General features: G+C 47.3%; 1 protein-coding gene across 1 annotated transcript in view; it reads left to right on the forward strand.

The window, feature by feature from the left end:
• The window catches only part of ITIH6 (inter-alpha-trypsin inhibitor heavy chain family member 6), a 29138-nt gene extending 21943 nt beyond the window's left edge, over positions 1-7195 (forward strand). The window contains 10 exon segments of the mRNA XM_058535071.1: positions 3-718; positions 720-794; positions 797-876; positions 878-1104; positions 3202-3294; positions 4364-4399; positions 4584-4697; positions 5684-6061; positions 6983-7017; positions 7019-7195. Coding sequence (XP_058391054.1) covers positions 3-718; positions 720-794; positions 797-876; positions 878-1104; positions 3202-3294; positions 4364-4399; positions 4584-4697; positions 5684-6061; positions 6983-7017; positions 7019-7195 — 1931 coding nt within the window.
• The last annotated feature ends 3558 nt before the right edge of the window (positions 7196-10753 follow it).

The following is a 10753-nucleotide window of genomic DNA, read 5'->3' on the forward strand; positions in this document are numbered from 1 at the left end:
TGCCAGTTCCAAGGAGTTGGAGCCAATGGGTCAGAACCCTAATACCCTATCCACTCCAGCACACCCAAAGCCCAAAATTCCAACACAATAGAATTCTGGCACCTTGGCTCAGCCAACTCTCAGGACGAAACCTGCCGCCCTTGTGCCCTCAAATTCTGGTGCCCTATTGCTTCTGAAGCCCAGCACACCACCACACCAGAATCCTGGTACACTACTACCCATGAATTCTAAGATACAAGTCCTACCTCTGAATTCTGGCACTCCATCCCAACCCAAAGCTGGCATTATGAAACATGTTACTCCACTGCATTCCAAACCTGGTGCTCCATCATAACCTAAACTGGATGCCCCGACACACCCCCAATCTGGGGTATTCACATCACAGTCACCCAAAAGACTGCGACAGCCCAGGCCTGGAGTCTCCACACTTCAGATCCCCAAATACCCACCACACACCAAACCAAGAGTTCCTCCTTCCAAGACCCCAAATAACCTGCTGCACTCTAGACCAGGGATCCTCTTACCCAAGACCTCTAAAATCCCATCACCTCTTAAATCTAGTGCCCCACCTCAACAAACTTCCTTCAGCTTATCACTTTCCAAACCTAGGACCCCAATCCCTAATAAACCCAAAACCCCATTACCCACTAGACCTACCAGATCCAGGCCTCTACCTCCTCAGTGCCTAAGCACATTCCCAAGCACAATCTTTAAGTCCTACAAATCCCGGCAGTACCATGACCACCTCTGTCCTTGCAGAACCCCTCCATACCCCCCTTCACCCCACTCTGCCCTCTCTGCTGCCCCTGGAAGGCTCTGGCATCAACATGACGTGCTGCCAGGGCCCCAAAGCACCAGGCAAATTCTGGGACCATCTGTCAGGAGTCCCAACAATGGGCCTACCCAACAGCTCCAGTCCTATGCCAGAAGGCAGCTCCCCAAACCTGCCAGCCTTGCTGCCTTCTAGCACCCTCCCTGAGGCAGTCAGCCTGCTTCTTCTCCCTGAGGAGCTAGAGCTGCTGTCTGAGTCAATGGTGGAATCCAAGTTCGTGGAGTCCTTGAACCCATCAGCTTTCTATATCTTCCTCACTCCTGACGAAGATGGTGAGTGCCATGGGCAAGAGATTAAGCCATGAAGGGGAGGTATGAATGGAGAGCATCAGGAACTGGGAGTGTACAAGGCTTGTGCAGATTCTATTGATAGTACAGCTGCTTGCTTACTTGCTTTGAGATTTTTTTTTTTTTTTTGGTGAGGAAGATCAGCCCTGAGCTAACATCTGTTGCCAATCCTCCTCTTTTTGCTGAGGAAGATTGGCCCTGGGCTAACATCTGTGCCTATCTTCCTCTACTTCATACGTGGGACACCTGCCACAGCATGGTTTTATAAGTGGTGCATTGGTCCATGCCCAGGATCCAAACTTGTGAACCCTAGGCCGCCAAAGTGGAGCGCGTGAACTTAACCACTACGCCACTGGGCAGGCCCCTGCTTTGAGACTTTAAACCAGCTACTTAACTTCTCTGGTCCTCAGTACATAGGCACAGAATTAGAGGCCCTGGGAGAGGAGGGCTGTTAAGACTGGGAAGGCCGAACAGATACGACCTGGCCAAGCTGTGGCTTTGACATTTGCTTTGTTGGACAAGAGAATTACTTGTGCTTCCCAAACAGGGGAGGGATGTGGGGTTATAAATGGGGGCATCACTGGGCAAGGCAAGTTTGATGGATTCTTTTGTGCTCTGTGAACAGCCCTGCTTAATGAGAGGAGTATAAAAATTGGGGAAGCTGATGACAGTCATCTTTAAATTTCCCAAAGACTGAAATAACAATAGTTAACATTTTTCAGCTCTTCCTATGTGCAGGAACTGCTCTATATATTGTACTTGTAGTCCCTCATTTAATGCTCACAAGAAACTCTTAATATCTGCATTTTACACATGGGGAAACTGAAGCACAGAGAGGTGAAGTAACTTGTTCCATGTCACACAGCTAGTAAGAGATTTGAATCTACATAATCTGGTCCCAGACTGAATGTGCTTCACCACTCCATATTCTGCCTTCCTGAAAGGAGTGACATTTCTTGGGTGACCTTATAGGGCAAGATTAGAACCAGTTGGCAGTGGCAGTAAGTCACAGGGATACAAATTTGGGCATGACATCCTCGACATGCCCTTCTCCTTCACCACCTCCCCTCCCAATATCGCATCCCTCTTTAATTCCTGACAATGTTACCTCTAATATATTTGCCAAATGCACCCACTTCTCACCACCCCAACTGTTATCATCCTAGGGCAGACTACCATTGTGTCTCACCTAGAAAACTGTTCCAGCCTCCTCCCTGGTCTCCCTGCTTCCTCTCTTAAGAGATTCTCTTGACCATTCCCCCCCAGCCGCCAAAGGGATCATTTAAAAACATAGATCACTTCGTGTCCTTTCCCTACTTAAGCATCCTTAAGGGCTTCCCTTCATACCTAGAATGAAGTCCCAAGTCCTCTTTATGGCTTACCTTCTATCCCATACCTCTCTGACCTCACCTTCTCCCACTCGCTCTCTGAACTCTAGCCCCACTGGCCTCTTTTCTGTTCTTACAGTAGGCCCTGCCCCCGTCCCCACCTCCACTCAGGGACATCCATCAAGCTTTTCTCTCTGCTTGATAATTGCTCTGACCTGCCTTGCTCTGCCCCCTTCCTACCACCCTCATCTCTTCCATTACCACTGAAACTCCAGCTCAGGCCTTAGATCTCAGCTCAGTTGTCCTTCCTACCTTCCCCCTACACCATCCCAGATTACCTCAAGTATCTGTAACTCCCTCAGTCACTCTATTATTTTGTCTTATAGCATTTATCACCATTGGTAATTATGATATCATTCATGTCTGCCTCCCTGACTAAAATATGAGCAACATCAGGTCAGAAATCATCACTGCCATTTTCACCACCGTATCCCAGATGTCTAAACAGTGCCTGAATGAATGGACAGATGAATGCATGCATAAATGCTATGAGGAAGAATTTTGAACATAACTGAGCTTGAAAGACTAAGATGCTGTGGAGAGCATAAGGTCCCAGTCTTGGCAATGTGCAGGTTAGATTGGGAAGCCAAAGAGGACTCTCCTGGTCAGAAGGAAGGTGTGCCCTTTGGTGGGCCCAGGGCATCTTTGCCCTGGGAGTGTGAAGGATTTTTCTTATTTCTTTTGTGCTTGGCAGGAAATCCACACTGGGATGGAAATTCTGAGGAGATCCTGGGAGAAGCTAGAGATAGGATGGACTCTCAGGGAAGTTCTGCAGGACTGGAAAATGGTGAGCAAGGAGCTCCCCTGACAAAGATCCCTAAGCTTTCATTTCCATTCAATTAGAATTCTCATAGGCAGTGTGTGAACCCAGAGGAGTGGCAATGTATTAGTTTTCCATTGCTGCATAACAAATTGCCACAAACTTAGTAGCTTAAAACGACACCCCTTAATTATCTCACAGTTCCGTAGATCAGAAGTCTAAGCACAGGTTAATTAGGTTCTCTGCTCAGAGTTTCACAAGACTGAAATCAAGGTGTCTGCCAGACTGAGTTCTCGTCCTCTTCCACACTCACTCAGGTTGTTGGAAGAATTCAGTTCTTTCTGTTTGTAGGACTGAAATCCCTGTTTCCTTGATGGATATTGGCTGGCAGTCACTTTTAGCTTCTAGAGGCCAACTGGGCCACTTTCAGGTCCTAAGCGGTTTCTTGCATTCCTTGCCACCTGGCCCCTTCTGTCTTCAAAGACAGCCATAGAGAATCTCCCTCATGTCAAATCCTTCTCACACTTCAAATGTCTCTGACTTCCTTGTCTCTGACCTCTAGACCCAGATTTAAAGGGCTCATGTGATTAGGTCAGTCCCACCTGGATAATCTTCCTATTTTAAGGTCAACTGCACCATATAACATAACTTATTTATGGGAGTGATATCTCATCATATCATAGTCCTGGGGATTTTACAGGGTGTGTACACCAGGGAATCATGGGAGCTATCTTAGAATTCTACCTACCACAGGCAGAGAGCAAGAGAAAGAAGCATCTGAGTTGGCCTCAAAGGATAACTAGAAATTGATCTTTGGTAGATAAGGGAAAGGAAAACATTCTAGGTGGCAGGAAAAGCTGAAGCAAAGGGTCACTAGCAAGAGAAGACAGGGCATTCATAAGAATAGTCAGTTCACTTGCATGAAGAGAAGACCAGAGAGCTAGGCAGGGACTAGATTTCAGAAAACACCTAAATGCTAAGCTCAGGAATTTGGTCTTTATTTGGGAGAAGGTGACTCAGAGGCCAGGGAGTCCCAGAGTTCCTAGGAATGTGATAAATTAGTCACTTACCAACACACTCTCCCTCTCCTTTGCAGGCATGTTGCCAAGCGTCTTCACCTTCTCATCCTCGGGTAAGCTGGCCACTCTCACTGTCCTGTTGGAATATAGGACAGCTTTTGCATGGGAACTGGGGCTGGGCTCTCCCTCTGGGGAAGTAGACATGGCCTCCTACTTTCACCTTCTCTCTCCTTCCCTCTCCTCCTCTCCTATGACTTCTAGGGCCATAACTTCAGAGTTGCATCTCTTGCCTTGCAGTGGATGGGGACCCACACTTTGTAATCCACATCCCACACTCAGAAGAGAGGATCTGCTTCACACTGGATGGGCTCCCAGGGGACCTGCTACAGCTCATAGACGACCCGAAGGCAGGTGAGAGCCCCAAGGACTCCACCCCATATGACACCACAGCCTGATATACTCATGTCAACACCCCCAGACATTTGTGGACTAATACTTTACAAACATACAGCAGTGGCCCTCACTAACACAAAAGTACACACCCAGACACATGAAAACACACATGAATACACTGTAACACCAAGACACTCACAGATATGCACACACACATGCACGAGAGCATACAGTAAACTCACACAAATACACACCTAGGCACACATATTTTGAGACTCTCCACACCCACACACAGTAACATACAAATATGCACCCAGATACACAGTGACACACAATACATGCCCAGATATACACAATGACACATACATCAACACACTCAGACATACATGCACAGATACCTCCAGATTCATGCCAATACCAAGTAATTCAACACACACAGGCACATATACTCTGCTCCTCTAGACATACAAAACACACCAATGCACTCATACTTACCATGACACACACTCAGATGGATGCACACTGACAACCCAGATACACATTAATATGTACCAACACACAACCAGACACACACAACATAAACTATTCATCAAGACATATAACACCAACATATCCAGAGACACATATAAACATACAACCAAAAAAATACACTAACATAGCAACTTCCACAAATATGCAGATGCACTGATATGCCCAGAGATACTCATATGAACATAGTCAAACACACACATCTACACACTCAGAGGCAAACATGTACATACAAATAGCCCCACTGGGGTGAGCATGCACGCACATACACACATGCCCACACACTGCACAGAAAGGAGCAGCTGGATGGGCTGTGGTAGAAGCACTTTCCTCAGGAGCTAGCTCTCTAACCACAAATCTGCACTACTTCATCTGGACCTCGAGCCCTGAGACCTCACCCCTGTCAGTGCTATGGGTGACCATGTGAATAACCATGTGAAAGCCTCTGCTCCAGGCATGCACTCTCCTCCCTCCAGGGTTGCATATATGCGGACAGCTGCTTGGGGCACCACCAAGGCCAGGCCACAAGGACCAGACCCGTACCTACTTCCACATCATCACAGTTACTGCAGACAAACCCCGGGCCTACACTATGACCATCACCCGCAGTTCCATATCTGTGCAAGGCGAGGGTACCTTGCTCCTGTCCTGGGACCAGCCTGCCCTGCTGAGGAGGCCCCAGCTAGAGCTCCATGTGGCTGCTGCAGCCTGCCTCACCCTCAGCCTTGGGCTCCACCTTAAGTTCCTAGTCCTCCAGCACTGCTACAGGCACCCTGGCACCTTGCAACTACCCCACCTGGGGTTCTATGTGGTCAATGGCTCAGGTCTCACCCCCTTGGCCCATGGCCTGTTGGGTAAGTGCTGCTGAGGGTGACAGGGGGCAGAGAGCACCAATCCCAAGAGAGACCCTGCCAGAGTGAAAAGCCAGTGAACCTCCAGCACCCTGACCCCCAAACCACAAAGAGGAATCAGAAGCAACCTCTGCCCTTAGGAAGTTCCTGGTCTGGGAAGATGATAGACCCAGACATGGATAGTGATCACAAGAAGTTATCAGTGCTAGACAGAAAGTAGCCCAGGGAGCTGGAGGAACCCAGGATGGGGCATCTCACCCAGCCTTGAAGCTCAAGAAAGATCTCCCAGAGGTGAGAGATACACACTGAGTCTAGAAGACTGAGAAAAGTGTAGAGGAAAGGAATGGAGATTGAAGGAGATGGAGCTGGAGTGGTCAGAGTGGAATTCCAGGATGAAGAATTTGGCTTCATCCTGAGGACAATGGGGAGTCATGAAAGGTTATAAGCAGGGGAAAGACACAGTCAGATCTGAGTATTAAAAAGATCCCTCTGGAAGCTGCTGTAAAGGGGGATTGCAGGAAGCCAGACCATAGGTCAGGAGATACTGGCAAAACTCGAGGCACAGGCCTACACCAAGGAGTTTGGGCAGTGATAGTGCATTGGACAGATATTTTTACTTCCTCTGGGCCTCCACACTCCTCTCCTCTCCTTCCCTCCAATCTTCCCTGTCATCTCCTCCAAGGCTGATTGTCCTCCTTCTGCTGCCATCTCATCTACCTTGGCTCTCTACTTCCATACTACACTCCTGTCCCATCTGGCTTCTCCATATTTTGTACAACGTCCAGTCTCTTCCCTCCTCCAGGCCTTTGCTGCCGCTCCTCCCTTTCACTTTTTCTTCTAGGTTTCCTGATTTAGGCTCCTCTCAGAGATCTCAGTGGGGACTCAGGCCACTGCCCTGACTGGCACTGCATCTTTCTCCCTCAGGGCAGTTCCAGCACACAGACATCCAGCTGGTGGCCGGGTCCAATGGGACCAAGTCTGTGGAGGCATCAAGGCCCAGATGTGCCTGTGGTTCTAGGCAAGATGTTGCTGCAGGATTCACCAAGGCTGCTGCCCCACTGGGTTTCCTGCAGGCTGGTGAAGCGCTCTCATGTACAGCTGCTGCTGGGCCACCCCTACCTTGCCTATGTCCTGTGATAGTCCCTGAACCCCAGAGCCAGGAGACCTCAGTTTGGGAGACCCAGAGGCCAGGGCATGAGGTGAGGAGCAAAGACCTAAGGACATGGAGACACACACTGAGACACACACTCTCAAACATGCACTAAGTGACACATACACAAGGGCACACAAACACACACAAACGTGCAGACCTAGAGGCTTAGGGACTCCTGCCTCCTCACAGTCCTTCCTGTCTCCAGTCTCCACTCTCTTCAATCCATACTCCACACCAGCCTTAGAAGTGACTTTCTTAAAACAAAAAACTGACTGAGCCACCAGTCATGCTCACCACCTTCTCTGGCCCCCATGGTGTATTTAAGGCTCTTGGAGTTCCTTTAACAAACCGTGCTCTCTCCCACTGCTGGGCCTTTGCATGTGCTTTTCCTTATACATGGACTCCTTTCCTTGGTATCATGTAGGTAGATTTTATACATCCTTCAAGTCTTAGTTCTCACTTCCTCTAGAAGGCCTTCCTTGACCCCTCTCCTAGATTGAGTTCAGTCTCCTCTGTGTTCCCATAGCCCACCCCACTCCATCCAAGCTCACAGCACTTATCATACTGTGTAGTAATCATCTATTTACTTTTCTGGATCCCTGACTTAGTTGTGAGTCCTTTGAGGGCAAGGACTTTTACTGAATCATTTATCTATCCCCAGTACCTGGCATATAGTAGGTCCTTAGTAAATATTTGCTGAATGAATGCACTCATTTTTGTTCATTCAGTGAATGAACAAAAAAAAAGGAACAGCACATATACATATTTACAACCAAAGACACAAGATCATACACAGAAAGACAGCAACAAGGACACAGATATGGACAGGGAAATAGAGCAACAGAGACATATGGAAACACAAGGCACAGGGTTCTTAAAACAAAGAGAATGGGTGTAGGGACACATAGACATACAAAGAGGGGGATAGGGAGCCAGAGTGACAGCATCAGGGACATAAACCCAGGGAAACAGATGCTCTCTTGCTAGGCTTCTGTATCTCCATTTTGAGGTAATGTCCCTGTCACAAAGAATCAGAGAGACAAAAACAAGGTCACCCAGAGACAGTCACACAATGACTAATGTGAAGACACTGAGACATAACAACATACAAACTAAGAGATAGATATGTGCAGAGGTTCAGATACAGGAGGAGAGGGGTCAAGACACATAGACACATAGAGACACAGGGACACAGAGGTAACCAGGGAGATATCAGTCAAGACCACAGTCCAAGACACCAAGGACAGAGAGGTAGAAACACAGAGACACGCTCACATGCTGACTTGCAGACATTGAGTGGGAGATGAGAGGAGAACACAGAGACACAGGGCCAGAGACCTATGAAGATGTACAAACATAGACATTACACAGACCCAGACTTGGTGACAAAGACCCAAGGACACAAGCACATGCAGAGGAACACACTAAGAGTGAGACAGGAGCACAGGCTTATATATTCAGAGATCCAGTGACAAAGACATGGGGATGTAGACACCTAAACAGTGACAAACACCAGCAAAGAAATAGGGTTCAGGCCAGGTAACAGAGACATAAGGACAGGCAAGATAGAGGCCCAGGTATAGTGGGGACATTGTGACACAATGACAAGGACACAGGAATTCAGAGACAGAGATCCTAGAACAAGTAGACAGGGGGATATGAACCCACAAATACAGTCATATAGATACAGGCTAGACATAGGGACAGAAACACAGGGACACATCTGGAAGGACTAAGGTAGGAACAAAGAAACTTAGACACATAGAAACAGACACACGCAGCACATAAGCAAATGGGCAGAGACACAGTCACAAGGAAATCTATCCAGAGAGGCAGGGATGAAAAACCACAGAATCAAGATACACCTGGGGACACACAAATAGGCAACCAAGGCCACACAAACAGGCAACCAAGACCACAAATGAAGCGAATCAGACCCAGGGACACAGAGATAGTGGCTCAAAAATAAAAAGACATGGATCCAAACACCAGACACAAACAGAGAGACAGGGACACAGAGGTGGTGAGTCAGATCCAAATAAAACCAGGGACAGAGCAAGACAGAAAGAGAAACAGATGCAGAGAGACACCCTGACAAGCAGACCCATAAAAACAAGAACACAGTCATGGGGACCCAGAGAAAAAGACCCAGGGACTGAGGAAAAGAGTTATTGAGTCACAGAACAACTTATGACATAGCCCCAGCCACATTAAGAAACAATAAAATAGAGACATTGGCAAAAGCTGAGGAAAATAAATGGAGAAGTAGGATAAATACCAATACTCACCAACAAAGGGCACATGGAAGGAGGCATATGCAGATTCATGAGCACAGACACTACAACACAGAGACACCCAGACATATGGAATACAGAGACTCTGGGACATGCTTAAAATGGATCACAGAGGTTCAGGGATATGCCAAGACTTGGGGATGCACAGAGACAGGAACACACAGACACTGGAACACAGAAGCTAATGGGCACTGAGATACAGAAATGAACAGACACTAGATCACATGAAAAGACTCAAGGACAAGTAAAGATTCAGGGACACACAGACTCAGAGATGCACAATGACTCAAGGACACATAGAAACCAGGAACATGCAAGGATTCAGACATACGTAAAGAATCAGGAACACACAAAAACTCAGCAATGCACAGAAAAAGGGATGCACAAACACTTAAACAGAGAGGCTCATTGGATGCCCAGACGCTGAAACATGGAGATCCATGGGCACACAGAGGCAGGAAGACACAGACACTAGATTGCCCGAAAAAACTAGGGCACACAGACTAGAATACAGACACTGAGGCACACAGAAACACTGAGACTGAGATACACAACCAACATGCTGACACTGTGACACACAGACTCTGGGGACACACAGACACTAATGCACTCATTTACAGAGATAAAGAGAAATTGGTATACACAGACGTTGTAAATAGACACTGAGACACATAGACGTTAAGACACACAGACACTTGGATATACGGAGATATGGAAACATACAGGGATTGAGACACTCAGACACTGGGACACATAGATACTGGTGCACAGTCACTAGGACACACAGACACTGAGATATACAGGCACTGGAACACATAGGTATTGGTGCACACACACGGGGTACACAGACATTGAGATACACCAACACTGGGACATTAACAGACTATGTGACATACAGACACTAGGAAACACAAGTATTGGGGCACAAACACTACAAGGGCATCCAGACATGGGGACACATAGACAGTAAGACACATAAACACTGGGATGTACAGACACTGAGATATACAGGCATTGGGACAGAGAAACTGAGACACACACACAGGGACTTACAGAGACATCAAGACACACAGACACTGAGATATACAATCATCAGGAAATACACAACATTGGAACATATAGACAATAGGATGCACAGACACTGGGAAATAGGCATTAGTATATACAGACAATAGGACACATTGGGATGCACAAACAAAAGCTCACTTGGTCAATGGGACACACAGAAACATTGTAACACACATAAAC

Source organism: Diceros bicornis, chromosome X (genome assembly GCF_020826845.1).
Source record: "Diceros bicornis minor isolate mBicDic1 chromosome X, mDicBic1.mat.cur, whole genome shotgun sequence".
Taxonomy (NCBI): Eukaryota; Metazoa; Chordata; class Mammalia; order Perissodactyla; family Rhinocerotidae; genus Diceros; species Diceros bicornis.